General features: G+C 36.3%; 2 protein-coding genes across 4 annotated transcripts; both read left to right on the plus strand.

Annotated features, from left to right (window-relative positions):
* Positions 1-4,686: 4,686 nt before the first annotated feature.
* LOC111787971 (plant UBX domain-containing protein 4) lies at positions 4,687-9,453 on the plus strand. Its single transcript, XM_023668089.2, has 4 exons — positions 4,687-4,903; positions 8,043-8,328; positions 8,588-8,683; positions 8,895-9,453. The coding sequence occupies exons 1-4, from the start codon at positions 4,758-4,760 to the stop codon at positions 9,276-9,278; spliced, it is 912 nt and encodes a 303-aa protein (XP_023523857.1). The 5' UTR covers positions 4,687-4,757; the 3' UTR covers positions 9,279-9,453.
* A 2,016-nt stretch (positions 9,454-11,469) lies between these two features.
* Positions 11,470-15,639, plus strand: LOC111787965 (chromatin remodeling protein EBS). 3 transcript variants are annotated; one of them, XM_087127167.1, is made up of 5 exons: positions 11,470-11,779; positions 11,867-12,209; positions 12,300-12,368; positions 13,133-13,271; positions 15,450-15,639. In XM_087127167.1, exons 1-5 carry the CDS (start codon positions 11,707-11,709, stop codon positions 15,459-15,461), a joined length of 636 nt encoding a protein of 211 aa, XP_086983293.1. In that variant the 5' UTR covers positions 11,470-11,706; the 3' UTR covers positions 15,462-15,639. The 3 variants fall into 3 exon arrangements, with proteins under 3 accessions (XP_086983293.1, XP_023523848.1, XP_023523847.1); XM_023668080.2 differs by lacking the exon at positions 15,450-15,639 and adding an exon at positions 14,196-14,728; XM_023668079.2 differs by having other exon boundaries at positions 11,471-11,779; positions 15,206-15,639.
* Positions 15,640-17,736: the final 2,097 nt, after the last annotated feature.

The raw sequence follows: 17,736 nt of genomic DNA on the forward strand, positions 1-17,736 counted from the left end.
GGTAGGAAGATTCAATTAGGTCTTTTTCTTTTAAATATCAATAAAAATCTTTTTTTTTTTTTTTTAACAAGAGATAATTAAATTAAATATTTTATTTGTAATATCCGATTTTTAATAGAAGAATAATAATAATAATAATTAAAAAAAACATGTGCAGAAAATGTGTTAGCCTTGTCACTGGTGGCTGTGAGTTGGATTAATCTGATGGAGAGTCGATTGAATGGGAGACTCAAGTTGGAGCGCCACGAAGGAACGGAAGATCGAGAGCATGGGTAGGAGGAGAACGAAGCCATTGTTGGAAGTGAAGTTTAGGGTTTTCTCAGTAACTTATGACCCTCGTTTATCTCTCAAATCTCAATCAAATTGCTTGATTCTTGTCTCTATATACTCGTGACGAGGAAATCTACATATTTATTAAAGAGGCCATCCCTCTTTATACCATTTTTAAACCTCCTAAAGTCTATTTTTCAACCTGTTTTCACCTATTTTATTCTCTTGACTTGATTCCCGAGCAGAAAGTGTTGAACATTTCAGGTTAATGGCACCTCGTAACTTCAGATTAAGCTATACTTGTGGTACGTGTGGAAGCATGATATAAGAAGTATGTCATAGGAATTTGAACATGAACTAAATTGGTTTGATGTACGAAAAGGATATGTTAAACATTATGATGCACGTTTCCTGATAAAGAACTATTAAATTAAGATTTAAGTGTAAACGGAGATGTGCCTTTGGTATGATTGAAAACATGTTATAGGAAATGTATAATTAAGATTTAAGCATGAAGTTGAATTCATGTATGTAACAGCACCTTAAACGTTATAATGCATGTTTTTGAAAAATGTATGAACGGAGCTCAGATTCGAGAGAAACTGAAACCATGATTAGGTATCTATATGTTAGACCATTATGCTATGTCTCTATTATTTATGTATGTGATTTTATGTAGTTACACGGGGCGCGAATAAGAGTTCACCAACTAGTCCTTAATTGTAAACTTGACTCGATTGTCGAGGCTTCGAATAACTATATATCTGGTTTATGATGTATGACTGTACTCTATGGGAAGTAGTAACGAGTTAGTCAGTTAACTTCCTTTTATTAAGTTTGTCCTGAGTGGTAGGGGTGCACAGTTGTAACTTTATTTTTCTAAAATAAATATACAATGGGCTCATATAATTATTGGGCTAGTGATAATATTTTAACACTCTCCCTCAGCACTAGTGCTCATTAGTCGCACCATGTTGAGCTAACAGCGAAAGCTCTCATGTTTGTCAGCCCTTTTGTAAACAAGTCTGCCACTTGATCATCTATCTTGATCTGCATCTCGATTTCTTCCTTCAGGATTTTCTCTCTAATGAAATGGTAGTGCACCTTCACATGTTTTGTTCTAGCATGCAACACCACAGAGGATTTTCTGCTAGGCGAATCGCAGATTGGTTGTCACGATGAAGTGGTATTGGATAGTGAATTTTCTGGTGCAAATCTTCCATCAAGAGTTTCAGCAACGTACTTTCCTGAGCTTCTCTAGTCGTTGCTATGTACTCTGCTTCTCTAGTTGACCATGATATTGTTGGTTGTCTTTTGCTACACCAAGATATTGTTCTCGAACCGAGCTTGAACACATACTCAGTGCTTGATCTTCGGGTATCGTGATATCCTGCATAGTCAACATCACGGTATCTAGCTAACTTGCAGTCATTGCTTCTTTTGTACAAATGATCCTAATTGATGTACCTTTAACATATCTCAAGGTCCGTCGAGCAATATTAAATTAATTGAATCTTCCTATACACAATATTAAATTTCTTTAAACGAGTCAATGACTGACTCATAATTAATTGTGTATAGGAAGAAACCTCAAATATTGTGTACTGGAAGAGTCAACTTTAAACGATCATAATTAATTGATTGTAACTAACTTCTTTTGATTTTGCATGTACTGATGTGACTCCAATTGCATTCTCAAATTCCTTCGATTGGTTCATGTAGATCTCTCTGTTTAACTCTCCCTACAAGAAAGTATTCTTCATATCCATCTGCCATAATTTACCATCTTTATTTACCACAAGTGCTGGAGGAACCTGTATGATAGTGATCTTCACTATTGGACTAAACGTTTCATGATAGTATAGTCCATATTGTTGAGAGAACCCTCGAGCTACAGGTTGAGCTTTATATCTCTCGATTGATTCATCCAGGATACACTTTATTTTGTAAATCCACTTGCAAAAGGTGGATTTGACATCTTCTAGTCTTTGTACTAATTTTCAGGTTTGATTCTGTTCCAAGGGTATAATTTCTTCCTCCATTGCCTGCTGCCAAGTCGTATTGTATAATGTGTCTTCATACGTCTTTGGCTCTTTAACTTCGTGTTCTTTAACAACTGAATTGACATACTTTGGATTTGGCTTCTAGATTCTTTCTGACCGTCTGAGTTGTTGAGGTGTCATTTCCTTTTCACCGAGTTCACTTCTTACTCACCAATATTAGTGCCACTTGGACCTCCAGACACATCAACACTTAAGCAAATGTGTATAATTTTCTCCCCCGTCTTATGTGAAAGAATTTCTTCAATGTTCCCAAAGCCTGGTAATACTTCTTTCTCTAGGTGCCACCCCGCTTCCATTACACCACGTTGATCGTCAATCATATGGTTTGAGCATCCTGAATCAATGATCCATTCATCCTCGTAATCAATATGCTCTCCCATCTTCGCCATGAGCTCAAATCGTCTTCTTCTATGTCACATATTTCCTCTGCATCTCATTCCTCCATGCTTTTGAAATTGTTGGAGATCTTGGAGGATGCCACATTGCTTTCGAAAAACTTTTTCCTAGACCAACAATTCTTGGACATGTGACCCTTCTTCCCGCAATTGTAGCAAATACCTTCAAATCTCTTTCTTTGAGATCTCTTGTTGTCGTTCTTATGAGCTCTCTCTGGTTGTGCAGTTCCTTGGTGGCTTCTTCTTCAATCTTTGGCGTGATACCTCTCATGTGCCTAGCCATGACTTCTTGCCTGGCTAGCAAATTTTCAAACTCTACAAGTGATGGTTGAGCGGGCTATCCTTGTACAACAATAACGAATTTTCTATATTATGGTCGCAATTCGTGGATAATAATTCTCTTCATTCGAGCTTCTCCAATGGTAGACTTCGAGTCTAACTTAATAATCTCCTAACAAATTGACTTAACTTTGTGGAAGTACTGAGCAATCGTCATGCCACGTGAAATTGATAACAGCTCGTTCTCTAGAAATTCTAGCCACATATCGTTTTTCTTTGAGAATAACATTAGGAACGTATCCTATGCTTCTTTCGGTATCTTGTCATCCCAAATGTACTCTAACATCTCTTCTCAGATTGTGGTCTTCAAGACAAACATTGTTTTATCTGCTTTGATTCTCCATTTGCTTAAGGCGCCATTAGAATCCTCCTCTGACGACTTAGTTTCACTCCCACCAACGACCTCCCGAAAGGTCTTGTTCTTGCAAATAGGACATCATACATGTTGCCCACGTGATGTAGTTGTTGTTGTTGTGTTTTTTTTTTCTTTGTTTTATTCCTCCAATGATTTGGAAAGTGCCCATCGTGTTGGCTATACCTCAATAATACCAAACAACCTTTTTCGACATAACTTGGAGGGTCACAGACTACTCATGACATAAAAAAACTCACTCACTAATAATCTCAAGAAATCGTTTCTGATGTGGAAGATTAGAGAGAGCTGCAACCACAGAGCATACTAAGAATTCAAAGAGATCAGACACCCTACATCAACCTCGCTCTGATATTAGATTGTTGAACTCAAATTTTTGTGGGAAACACTCGCACTCCTTATTAACACAAATCGAGAAGAGATTACAAAACACTCTATAAAATATTACGGCACTCTGTGCTTAGTATTTCTTTGGATGAAAAACCTAGGTAGGGCTAGATGGGTATTTACAGTAGAGGCCGGACAATTTATTCCTAAGATATCTTTATTCCTAACATACCTAAATCATTTTTTCTAAAATAAATATATAATGAACTCATACCATTATTGGGTTTAACCCTCTTAGCTAGTGATGATATGTTAACCATAAAAAGATGGTTAGAGGTCACCAACCAGGTCCTACTTGTAAACTCGAATCAATTGTCAGGAGTCTAGACAGCTATAGAGTTGACATACGATTTATGACCATACTTGTGGGGATTATTAAGGAGTTTACAAGTTAATTTTATTTCAGTGTGGACTTGTCATGAGCGGTGACTCTACTTGTGGGGATTATTAAGGAGTTTACAAGTTAATTTTATTTCAGTGAGGACTTGTCATGAGCTGTAGGGGTCAACAATAGTACCTTGAGGGTTGATAGAACGTTAGTATACATGAATTTTATAAGAACTTATAACCAAGGTCGTGCCTCGAAGCTTACAATATAGCTCTAGAATTGTGATAGCGATGAAAGAGACTAACAAAACAACCATTCACGAGGCCTAGAGAGCCTCAGAGAAATTTTGAGGGTTGAATGTCAAATCCATATAGGACCAAGATTTAAGAACTTAAAAAGAAAAAGAAAAAAAAAAACGGAAAACGAAAATAAATAATAATAATAATAATTAAAAAAAAAAAAGAAAAAAAAAAAACGGTACAATTAGCCTGCAGAGTGTATACATAGCGTTCTTCACGAATCCTGCAATCTGCCTAGAAATTACGCGACCTCTCTCAAGATTCTTTCCTCTTCCCATTCTCTCACTTCGATCAGCATCGTCAATGGCATCACGAGACGACAAGCCATCAAAGCCCTCCAGCAGTCGGACCGGTGGCATCCGAACCCTTTCCGATCTCAATCGACGATCGCCTGATTCCGTCGGCGACCCCGATGGTCCTCAAGAGTATTACACGGGTGGTGAGAAGAGGTCGCTTTTTAACCCTAATCTTTTCTTCTTCTTTGTTCTTGCAATTGCTTTAGTGAATTTGTATTCCATTTCATTAGGAGTCGGTTTGTAAGTGATTGTGAATTTATCCTTTCTTGTTACTTTCTTAAATTAATTGAAGGTAGGCTAAGAAGACTGCAGTGTTGTTCATGTGGTTTTTCTTGGGGATGAAGGGTTGTTCCCTTCACTGAATTCATTAGTTTTTATCACGTTTGGGTTATTCTTTAACCTTTTTTCTTTTCTTTTTTGGGACGATTGGACTTTGGTGGACGCTGTTGAAAACTGAAATTGAAATAGTAAGGTAACGTGTAGTTAGGGTCCTAAATTTTCGTGGTGGGTAAAAGATGGAACGGTTGAGAAGGAATTCAGCCAATTTTCATATATCCAATCAATATTGAGGGGGCATGGAAGTATTTATTTGGCCATTAGAAGATGTTTTAGTTGGAAGTTTTTACAATCTTTAATGGAATGGCCTAATTTTTGTCAACAAATTTGTAACCATTTTCATGGCCCGTCAAGAAGCACTTTCTTGTTTCATTGAACCAGGAAATTGCATCCTCCTACCTCATTTCTACACTCCTTGGTACTTTGCCACTTAAAATTAGCCAAAACATAGTGCCTCAGATTTTCGTTATCAAGAATCCCTTCCCTAAGAACTTGATAAAAGAAGACCTTGGAACTGTCTACTAAGTTTAAGGACTAACTATCAAAGAAAGCTTGTTGACAAGACAAGAGAATCTCACTTGGCCTCGGTTGCTACTTGCTAACTAGCCCCAATTACACAATTATCCAAACTTTTATTTACTGTACTAACCAGAAATAACTCATGCCGTGAGGAAGAGAGCTTTGAGGGATTTCCAAATCCATTTAGAGAGAGGTCCTGAATTCTTCACTCTGATGCGATGGAGACTGAGGCCACCGCTAGCTATAGGAAAAGAAACATCCTATTTGTCGTAAGCTTTCTATTTGTAGTAGCTTGCCTGGGATTGAAAAAATTTAGTTGGAATGTGGAAGATTCGAAAGTATAATTGTGATAAAGTCAATCTTCTCCCTCGAGATAGGAATCTCTTTCCTTTTGTAAGCTAAGCTTTATATTTTTCAACAACAGTGCCACTTAGAAAGGAGTTCTGAACTCATTCATTCTAATGCTACTGAGACCAAGGCCACCACAAGGAATGGGTAAAGAGTATTCTTCCAGTTCAGAAAATCGCTACCACTTTGAGGCTCCCTCAAGAAGTTCCTCAGAGAATGATTGAGCTAAAGTCCATTTTACCCTTTGAGATTATGGTTTTCTTCCGTTTTGATATATAGTCTTTTGCCACACTGAAGATGGTTCTGCACACCCAGTGGAAAGGTTATGGACAACCCATTTTATCCCACATTCATCAAAAAGATTGTTCCATAATTTTTGGTTTCATGGGGGTACTTGAAAACCAAATAGGCATTCTCATCACTCCTACACAACCAGCGTCAGCTTGGAGAATCCCAAAGAAGGTAACCTCATCCGAAATGTTCTGTATGTAAGCCGCCCAATTAGCAGCAAACTCCAGACGAAGAGTTTTTTTTTTTCATTTGCAACTAACCTTGGTTAGCTGATAGGCAACTTTCTTTGAGTGACTGTCAAAGAGACACTAAAGATTTGCAGGAGAACATTAATGAAGACACAGGTTCCCACTTTCTGTGATTTTTGATCTTGTATGGCTAGGTGCTTTGGCTTGCACGCAACCACCTCTAAGGAATTAACTTTTATATCACTTTGGATTCATTTTAATGGAATAAACCGTCAACTTTGAAGCTCCTCAACCCCTCAGTTATGCCCATCCAATTTATTTGATCTTGTAACAATAAATGTCAAGGATCAAACAAAGTTCAGAGAGACAAGGTGAAAAATTCACATGCTCTCCTGCAATTTGATCACTCTCTGGTTCCCAAATCTACATTTAGATGAACTTATAAGGTAGATTTCAGCTGAGGAAAGGAAGATCACCACTCAAATGAATTTTAACAACCGTACTGCTGAACTGCTCAACATCATATATTTACGAGCAAGCATCTTCTGTCATAAAGTTCAAGGGAAAAACTGCATGGTCATTTGACCAAAAAATATGTATTTCACTAGACTTTATTACAGAGTTCCCAATTGCTGAACTCCAATGCAAGAGACAACTCCTTTGAGTTTAGAACATGATCCCCAAATTAACTTTCCAAACTTCTTTTCCAACATTAATGCCACTTTGCTTATGATTTTGAAGATAGAAAAACTATTAATGGACAATCAATAATATAGCCCTTTGTGAAAAAACTTGGCCTTCCTCCTCTTGATAAAGAACCATTCTTCCGCTAAACAAAGCTTCCCGTTCAACTATTGAGCATGTGTTGCTGGAAAGTCAAAGACCTTGGATTGCAAACGCATTGGGGTTTCCATCATTTTCTACAATTACTACCAGACCAGTCATCACAAAAGTATCAGGGAAGCAGGGAGCATAGGTGAAACTTGAGTGAGATCTGAAATTCAGAAGAATGATGGTAAGGAGATTGAAGATTGAGCTGCTTGTGCCTGAGTGTGTGTATGTACATTTCACTTCAGAGCATTGATCTCTCAACCTTTATGGTTTTTATGATACAACTATTGGTTGGTGATAGGCTCAGGCTAAGGACAATTTTTTATTCTTAATGCAGTTCTGGTTTTCTTTTGGGTAACTTGGCTCTTGAAGTTTTGGAGTGAAGGCAAAGAAGAGTGTGAATTTGATATTATTTTTACCTCTATACAGAATTCTTCTTCTTTTATTGAGGAATTATATCTCTTTATAATTGAAATTGGTATTTAGTGGGGGATACTGTCTTATTTTTCCTCCGCCTCCTCCTCCTCCTGTACATGGTTTTGTTTTCGTATATTCATTTTTGCTTATCTAAGCAAGAATTTGAGGTTGGATCTGATGTCATAATTTACTTGACTTGTCTCTCTTCCTCTTCTCCCACCATTAAATGAAAGACTGAAAAGAAAAAAACTGTCCAATTATCGTATATGCCTATTGTTTTATGCAAAGCTCCTTTTGGAAATAACTCTGAAGTTGACAAGAATTTAAGGTTATTGGATGCTAACACTGTTGCCAACTTTCAGCGGGATGCTTGTCCAAGATCCTACAAAGGGCAATGATGTGGATTCACTTTTCAATCAAGCTAGGCAAATGGGAGCAGTGGAAGGTCCTATTGATAATGCCCGTTCATCTTCAAGCTCAAGCAGCTTTACAGGAACTGGCAGGTTACTGACAGGAGAAACTGTACGTTCTGCACCTGATCAGCCTGAGAGCATTATTCACAATATTGTATTCTGGAGTAATGGCTTTACTGTAAACGATGGGCCTTTAAGGAGGTTGGATGATCCTGAAAATGCATCCTTTTTGGAGGTAAGTGGAATACGATACTTTTAATGTTCTAATGGAATATTTATGTGCATGTGTTTGCATGCATCCATGGATAATATTGGAAACAACATGAAATGTATTTTATGGGAAATGTTTGATCAATGTTTGTAAGTTTGTCGATTGCTTGTAGAAATGTTGCAGAATGTTTCTTGTTTCATTTGCTCCATAAGATACATTTCTTTTTTCGGATTACTGATTACTGTCCTGAGATGGTTGTGTTTACTGTATTATTTCAATCCAGAGCATCAGAAAGTCCGAGTGCCCCAGAGAGCTTGAACCTGCAGATAGGAGGTCCTCCGTTCATGTGAATTTGATTAGGAGGATGGAGGAGTATCGTGTAAGTAACCTTATTAGATTTCACTGGTTGGTTCTACAATTTGAACATATAAACAAACCAGGATAGTTGATAGAATTCTTTCAAGAGTCGAGAATCTGTTGAAGTTTGGGAGCTTTCCAATCAGTATTTAACCTTCAGTTAATGTTCCATTTTTTGAGTTTGTAGTCGGTGGAGCATATAAATATTACACTCCGTATTGTGTATCTTGCAGGAACCAGAAAAGCCACGCCTTCCATTTCAAGGCGTAGGAAGAACTCTTGGTGGTTCCACGCCAACCCAAGCAACAAACGAGCCAACTTCTACTCCCAGTAATGTCAATAGCAGTCCAAGCCCTTCTGCAGGGCTGGTCGTGGATGAATCGTTGCCATCAACCTCAATTCAGCTTAGGTTGGCAGATGGAACACGGATGATAGCTCATTTCAATTACCATCACACAATCAGCGATGTTCGTGGTTTCATCGACGCGTCTAGGCCAGGGGGTGCCAGAAACTATCAGCTGCAGTTGATGGGTTTCCCTCCCAAACTTCTCAGTGACATGACTCAGACAATCGAGCAGGCTGGTCTTGCGAATTCCGTCGTCATCCAGAAGTTCTAGCACCTAAGATAAGTTATCTCTGATACATACCAGAAAACAAGGATTTTAGCATTGAAATGGTTCTAAATTTGGATATCATCCGTGTTGTTAGAAAGAGGATGTTTTGTGTCTATTTTGTTCATGTTCTGTCAGAAGACATTTGCTGCTATACAAGTTACTGCAAGAATTCCTCTTATACAGATATATTTTGAGCCTGCTTTTCTTATATATGTGGAGGCATGAGTGATCAAGCATGGGAAGGGTCGTTTTAAAGATGTTTTCCGTCCATAACATGTTATGATGATGGTAGTGACTAGAATCGTTACCGCGGTTTAGATCTATCTAAGAGGCAAAGCAACCTGCCTACCCCTAGAAGACAGCCTGGGGGTAGAGGGAGGGAGGGTAAGCGTTTACCTTAGGGGACTTAGCAGGTGAGAGTGGTGGGACACCTTGACAAATTAAGGACTTAAGAGGGTTGGCATTGTGTCTTCATCATTGACTTAAAAAGGAGTTTGACAGCTAGGGCAGACAAATAAATGCAACTAGAGTAGCAGGGAGTTAGGCCCGGAGAAGCTAACGATAGGTTAAATTACGAGTTTATTCAAGGAACAGATAACTAAATTTTAAAAGGTAGGTATCTAATCTCTTTCGCTCCTCTAACTTTTGTCTCTCAGTGTCGGCCCAGTTGAGTGCTTTTACTATTGGTGTTCTTTTCGATTTCTACGTATTTCAGTGGTTTCACCGAAAATTTCCTCTGCCCCTACTGTACTCTAGCTTGGTAGTTTCACCGCCTATTCAAGATTGAGCCCACCTATGAATCTTTTAAAAGATTAAAATGGCCTCTTTTCTTTTTTTTTTTTTTTTTTTTTTTTTTTTTTTTTTTTTTTTTGTTTATTAAGTTATTGCATTATTAGTATTAAATACAAAAATGGAAGAAGTGAATATTTAATTATAGTTAATACTTGTTATATGTATTTTAAGATTTTAAAATTTTAAAAATTTTAAAATTAGAAGAATTTAAAAGTCAGTGTTAAATTTTAACCTAATTTTAACAATTTACCTTAATTAGAAGAATTTTTTAAAAAAATTAAATTAATTTTAATTTTAAAAAATGTGTTGAATATATATATTTTATTTTTATTTTCTTATTAAATTTTAGGTTAAATTATAAATTTAGTTTTTACGTTAAATCATAATTTAATTTTTAAAAATTTAAATGTTAAAATTTAATCTTTTCTATTTGTTGATAAAATTCCAAAAATATTAAAAATTAATTCTAAATATTTCTAACTTTCTTAAAACTATCTAATATATCTAATATAAAATGTGTGCTCTCCACATATTTTTTAACAATATCTAAAACTTCAACAAATTGTAATTTATCCTTATTTAATAATCTAACATTAGAGTAGTACCTTAGTTAAAACCAACTTATTCCCAAATTCTGAAGAAAAAAAATGTTTTTTTATTTTCATTAATGGCTTAATGATTGGAAGTACTCATGTTGGCACGTGAGAATAGTCTTCATCCATAAAAGAATACTGAGATCATCAAGTATTGTATTCGAATTTCGACCATGTTTCAGGAGATGCTGAGGGCATCAGGTGTCAAATTCAAATTTCGAATCTTGATCTAAATCTTAAGTATGAGGTACACCTAATTCCGTCTATATTGAGTATACCTTAAAAAAAAGGTTTGATGGAGTGATCGACCTTTCTTGGCAACGGTGGTCCCACAATCTACTAACTGCAACCTCTCGTTGTGGGTCCCACAAGTTATTAATTCTATCTTTAATCACAACTTACCTCCCTACTCTATTATTCACCTCACCTTATCTTACCTCTCTATTTTTTTTTCCTTTAATTTCTTAATTTCCTAATATTTGATATTTGATATTTATTAATTTCCATAATATTATTATAGCATAAATATTTGATATTTATTTTTAACTTAGATTGTTTTAAAACTTCAAATAATTATGTAATAACTTCAAATAATTATGTAATTGTAAATAGAATTAGTTATGCATGTTATACTTCAAAAATAAAATACACATTTTACAATGACCAAAATGACCTTTGGTAGAGGCGAAAATACCAAAATGGACAGAAAAAAAAAAAAAAAAAAAGAATTAAACCAAAAAGCAAAATTACTTTTAAGCCCTTCTCTGTGAAGGGAAAATAAATAAATTAATTAATGAAAAAAAGAAACAAATATTCGAACTTCCAACGTAGGTGTGAATGTAAAGGGGTCGGGGTTGCGCTCCAAAGAAGGCGTCAGTCTGGACAGTGTTCATCTTCAACGATGATGAGATTAATGGTGAAGAACTAGGGTTTCTCTTCTTCCCCCAAGTTCTACGGCTCTTCCAATCTCAAAACACCACTCATTTCTCTCTCAAATACTCTCAATTCCTTCCCATTTTCACCACTCTGGCTTCCCTCCCTCACGGATGGCCAAAACCAGACCGCCCAAGAAAGACTTGGACTCTTACACCATCAGAGGCACCAACAAGATCGTTAGAGGTAATCTCCTTCGCTTACAACTTTCGAAACTTGTTTCGTTTTCCCCCTTTTTCTTTTTTATAACTTCTGATTTGATGGATTCTGCAGTCGGAGATTGTGTTCTGATGCGCCCGTCGGAAACGAGTAAGCTACCTTATGTAGCGCGCATCGAGAAGATCGAAGCTGATAATCGAAACAATATTAAAGTTCGAGTGAGGTGGTACTATCGGCCGGAGGAGTCGATTGGAGGTCGGAGGCAGTTCCATGGAGCTAAGGAGCTCTTCTTGTCGGATCACTACGATGTGCAGAGTGCTCACACCATTGAAGGGAGGTGCACTGTTCACTCATTTAAAAACTACACTAAGCTTGAGAATGTTGGTGCTGAGGATTATTATTGTAGATTTGAGTACAAGGCTGCTACTGGAGCTTTCACCCCAGACCGAGTTGCTGTGTGAGTTTTCATCTTTTCTGTTGTCTAATGTGTTCTTCTGGTGCAAATTTTTTGAATCGGTTTCTTATGTTTTTTGTTTTTCTCTTGCAGCTATTGCAAATGTGAAATGCCTTACAACCCAGACGACCTCATGGTGCAATGCGAGGGCTGTAAGGACTGGTAAGTGTCCATGTTAATTTTGGGAAATTAATGCTTACTTTTGTGTACTGAATCGCTGATTTCTCTGTTGTATTTAGACTTTCCAGAGCGAAGCGGTTTGTTCATAGCATAATGAACCAAGAGAGTGAGTTTAGGATAACTTTTAAAGTAGTGCTTTAAAGTCGCACACTTTTTTATGAGAACTTTTTGAAAGGAGCACTAGTTAAATACTTCTCACTTTAAAAGTTATTTGAGTGTTCTTAGATTTTTTTCACAATCACTTTTGGGTTATGTGACCAAACATCATGAACATTTAAGAAGTATTTTTAATTGGTTAAAAGTCAGCTTTATGAAACTCACCCTAAGTTTATATGAATTAACAATTAAAAAATGTTTACTCAAAGATAGTGTTCTAGGTGCACTGAATTTGGCTTTGGGCATATGGTCATCTGCAGTTCCTTAACATTCTGACCTCATACATTAGATTAAGCCGTTCAAAGGTCACCTTAATCAATTAACATGCTATTGTCCTATCCATAGGTGGGGAAACTAACCCTCAAAGTGCAATGTGATGTACAGTTTTCCATGGGTTTTAATTTGTTGTTAGAAATAGAATATTCACTTCGACTCTATAAGAACAAAATAGCTAAGTTCTGATTGGAGTGGTTATATTATATCATTTTGTTTCGTACTGGAACTTGAAAGTCTCGAAGTCAAGAGTTCAGTCTAGCGACGTTGTTTCTTTTTGAAAGTACAAAAACTCTTATGTTTCCTTTGGTCTTCAGGTATCATCCGGCTTGCGTAAGTATGACTATCGAGGAAGCAAAAAAGTTGGAGCATTTTGTGTGTTCTGAATGTGCATCTGATGCTGACATCAAGACAAATGAGAACACATTTTCAGCATCACCGGTGGCTGATAGCAAGGTTAGTAACTGTTGTCTGTTACGTATATTGGTAGTTGGATATCAATCATCTTTGTCAGCATATTATCCTTTATGTACTTTTATTCACGTCAGATGTCTTTTTCTCCTTCTTGGTGAATTTAAAGATTTAACTCAGAAGCACAAGTATAACAAGAAGACAATTGAAATATACAATGTTTGGATTAGTTTATGCTAAATGTGCAGACCATAAGTTTGGTTCATTTCCAATTACAGCAATCATGTTTTCATTTCAAGGTTTTTCTTTCGTTTCACTTTCTACTTCTTTTTTCTTTCCAAAAACCAGTCTTATGATCATTAAATGCCAGCCATTTGGGTATAATTGTGACCAAAAAATCCTTTGATCCAAGTTAGGAGGACATCATTCGTTGGGAGGTCATCTTCCCAAAAGTTAAGAATCAAAATATTAGTACTGAAATCTTCTCTCTCCCACCCCTCTGGACAAAATCAATGCTTTCTTATCTGTCAATGCCAGTTCATTATCAACACGACACCCGTTTGGTTTTTCCATTTTTTGACTTGAGTGCCTGGGAACACTGTTATTAATATAGTGCGAAATGTAACTTGCTTTCTATGGTCTGAAAAAATGTTTTTTTTTTTTTTTTTAATTTGGATTTAATTCTCTGCTTTTGCCACATCTTTCATTTATTTTTTATTCAACTATTTAACAAAAGTGTCTAAAGTTGAACGGTATAGCTTTTAAGTCCTGTTATGTTACTCTTTTATCTTCTGTTTCCGTTGCTTATCCACATAAAAGAAAATATACTGCAAGTTATCTTTCATAATGATATCATTTTTAAATGAAATGTTCAATTTCATCTAAAGTTAATTTTGATTTGCATTCCTAACACATCAAGGCCATTGCATCAAATACTTTTTCTCAAGATCGATATTTCCTTTGTCTCAGCTGAAAGTCATCTAGCATCTATCATCAAAGAATGGGGCATATTTATGTTGCTTCAAAATTTTAGGTTGAATTACAACTTCAGTCTCTCAGCTTTTAAGGCCATGTCTAATATGTTTTGTAGTTCAAGAAGTTCAGGTTTTTAACTTTAAATTTTGTGTAACTTTTGCAGTACAATGCTGAAAATGTTGCAGGTCCCATTTATATTCTATATTTTAAAAAAATTATAGGCCTATAAGACAAAATTCTTACTTGATTATGTACTTTCAACTTTAAATCTAATAGATTAGTGAATTTCACAAAATGTCAAACATGACAAGAATCTATTGAACACAAAATTGGAACTTTTTAAAGTAAAAAGATTCATTGAAATTTAACCTAAATTTTACATTTGTAGTAAAGGGTTGAAACTTGTGTAGGTTCATACTTCCACCTCTTGACTGCTAGAGAAATCTGCATTTCAATAATTACTTTTTAATGCACACCATTAAGTGCTCTCTTTTTCCCGGCCTTCTGAACTAAGTCCTGCATACTTCTTTGTGGAAAGGACATACTTTTTTTGGGTAAGATGGAAAAGACATACATCAACTTTCAGCACTATCATTGAGCAAAGTAGTAAGCATTTCTCGACCGATAGGAGAGGGGCGCTTTGTTTTCGTTTTCTTAATGCCTCTTAGTTGTTTCACATCGGAAGCTTGTCCATTTCGAAACCTACATCACTAGTTGGAATTTCTGGGAAAATCCCACCTCCAATAGCATCCATTTTCACCATTTTTTTCCCGGGACTTTGTCAAGCTATCAGTATTGTAGTAATCTCTGTGACAACAGATGGCTCAGGCAGGTAAGAATATTAATGGAAGATAGATGAAACCAACTTCCCTCACTGACCAAACTACAAGTTCTGCCTGTTTGAGGAAGGGAAGAATCATCAGTTTCTTTAAGATTCCATTTCTTTAATGTATTCTTATATGATGTGTGGTGTAAAACGATTAACCGAAAGTTTGTTATTGCAGCTAGAGTCGAAGCGACAGAAGAGATGACCACGGCCAGTGGGACTCTTTGTTGTGTTCAACATAGCTTGGACTTTGTTGTGTAAAACTTTTGTATTATGACTGAAGGAAGCTATATGTGTGTGTGTGTGTGTACTGTGAATGATGTAGTGTAGGGGTAGGGGTTTAGGGAGTTTCTTAATAACAATTCAGGCTGGTCTTGTTGTATCCTTTTGGTAAACTCTCTCTTCTGTTTCTGTCTTGACAGCTTTTAATGTGATCGAACACTGGAAAGTGGAAACAGAAACTTTAGAGGTTGCTGAAAATTCTCAATTCAAGTCTACACTTATGGACAAATCTGGAGAGGAAAAAAAAAAAATGAAAGTCTCCTCTCTGGTTCTGAACTCTTCTCATTGTATAAATAGCATTTTTATGGGGATGTGAATTTGAATATCCAATCTTAAATGCAAAAATACTTGTCAAATACTAGGAAGCTCACACTCACTTGTTCTATAAACTTTATATAAAAATCTATTTTAATCCATTTTCTATTTTAATATTTTATTTTGGTCTTTAAATTTTTACGCATTGTTATGATATAATATAAGTTGAGATATGTTAATCATACGATATGAGTTATAAGTTTGAAAGAATGTTAGTAACACTTAGGAAAAAATAAATTTCATGCACCTCAGCCTATTACAGGAGGAAAAACTAATCGGAAATCGATTTGTTCATCTGCTAGGAGGAGAGAGGAAGATTCCGGTTGGACAGGTGAGGGACATGTCTCAAAGCTTTCATGGAGCAACTGGTCAGACGTTGTGTGGAGTGATGCGACTCTAGTTGATTGGTGACATGCCACTTTTGCAACCCACGATCCGACCCGTGATCCGCTAATCGACCCACAAACCGTTGAACTAACTGACTTGCAATCCAACCGGGCCGACCCGAATTGATTCAGCAACCCGTGACTGTAGGTTTCCCTCCGCGCATGGCACTTGCGTGTGAATCCTGCGAGTAGGCTTCCTCCCGACACATGAAGGTGCCCTTTCGACTTCTGTTTGCTTGATTTTTATCCCGATTCAAATTCAAAATCATACTCTTTGGACATCCTATTTTTATGTGCTTGTTGGAAGTTATCGGCCCGTTGAGCATGTGTGTTATTTTTCGTACAATAATGCATGATGATTCTAGTGAAGTACTATGTGTACCCTCATATAATTTTATTGAACTGGATATTATGTTAAGACTAGGAATTTATGGTTGGGGATGACTTGTTGTAGTCTTAACTTGCCCCTAGAGCCTAATAGATCAATTTGGCTTACAAACTACCTTGAGAGTTGCCATTAGGCGGCATGATGTGTGAAGGGTGTCAATCGCTTCATGGGAGAACAGGAGTTTCTGATCAAAACTCGACTGAACCTAGCCATTTCCGCATGGGAAATGAGAGACCCACGTCGTACAGCCCATTAGTTGGATGGGATAAGAGAGGGGTCGCGCCCCCATGCGAGGGTGACTTTATAGACATGGGAGGTTTCAGCTCACCCCCTAGGTAAGACACCATATAGTCTCATACAACATGCATGAGGTTGCGCCTCATAGAGGGTCACCAGTCATTCACAGCACGACATAATGAACTCTTAGGGTTTAAAATGAAAGGCCAGAGACTAGAATAGCCCCAAGGGAATAAAACTAGAACCATACGTCTTAGGGCCAATGAGAAGCCCGTGGGAATCTGTTACTAGAACACGATGAGAGCCTACAAAGTAAGTGGCTTATCGAGTATAATTTTTCTACTTATTCTTGCTATATTTTTCTTTCTTAGGTGTGTGATGCTACGGGTCGAGAGAGAGCGTACTTGAGATATGTGGATGGCCACAAAGGAAATTGTACGTGTCCCGAGGGGTGTCAGTCTATTTTTTTTGTACGAAAACTTTCACGTCTTTCATTGTCAAAATTGATCAACGATTTAACACATTGTATTGAATTTTTTCTTTTCTTTTCTTTTCTTTTTTCTTTTTTCTTTTTTCTTTTTAAATAAATGATTCTATGTATTGATGTCTTTTCAAGTATCATTTTGCAATCTAAATTTATACTATTTTTATTTAATGTATGTTAAGTTTTAAACATTTTTATTTAATTTTTTTTTAGTAAAGTTACGATAATAAAGTATAAAAATTTAAATCTCGAAGATGGAAGGTAAGTGTTTCATTTTGAGGCTATATAAAACGTTGTATTTGTAAAGTTTTTTTTTGAAAGATATAGAAAAAAAAATATATTTATATTTTTTTAGCCAAGGTCTAAGTTTGTTTGCAATGCTAAGTAGTTTAGGTTGTTTATGCGTAGAATCATTCAAGTTTCACACGATCGATCTTACTCGTGGAATAATTCGAATCTCAAATATGTTTTCATGTTTTGAGATATTTGATCAACAAGTTAATCCAAATCTTACTTTCTTTTAGGATGAGTTCTTGTCATTTTGATGTTCTGGTATATTTTAGATCTAAAAGTCTCGTTCTTCCCTTAGTTGTTGAATCGAATTTTCAAGAGTTTAA

This window comes from Cucurbita pepo, chromosome 9, assembly GCF_057944985.1.
Source record: "Cucurbita pepo subsp. pepo isolate OVF chromosome 9, ASM5794498v1, whole genome shotgun sequence".
Classification (NCBI taxonomy): domain Eukaryota; kingdom Viridiplantae; phylum Streptophyta; class Magnoliopsida; order Cucurbitales; family Cucurbitaceae; genus Cucurbita; species Cucurbita pepo.

Bases quoted from the DNA above. Each gene is read 5' to 3' on its own strand.
- LOC111787965 (XM_023668079.2), top strand. From the start codon at position 11,707: ATGGCCAAAACCAGACCGCCCAAGAAAGACTTGGACTCTTACACCATC. The intron at 12,210-12,299 runs GTGAGTTTTCAT...TTTCTCTTGCAG, and splicing joins ACCCCAGACCGAGTTGCTGT to CTATTGCAAATGTGAAATGC. The intron at 12,369-13,132 runs GTAAGTGTCCAT...TTTGGTCTTCAG, and splicing joins TGCGAGGGCTGTAAGGACTG to GTATCATCCGGCTTGCGTAA.
- LOC111787971 (XM_023668089.2), top strand. From the start codon at position 4,758: ATGGCATCACGAGACGACAAGCCATCAAAGCCCTCCAGCAGTCGGACC. The intron at 8,329-8,587 runs GTAAGTGGAATA...ATTTCAATCCAG, and splicing joins AAAATGCATCCTTTTTGGAG to AGCATCAGAAAGTCCGAGTG. The intron at 8,684-8,894 runs GTAAGTAACCTT...TGTATCTTGCAG, and splicing joins GGAGGATGGAGGAGTATCGT to GAACCAGAAAAGCCACGCCT.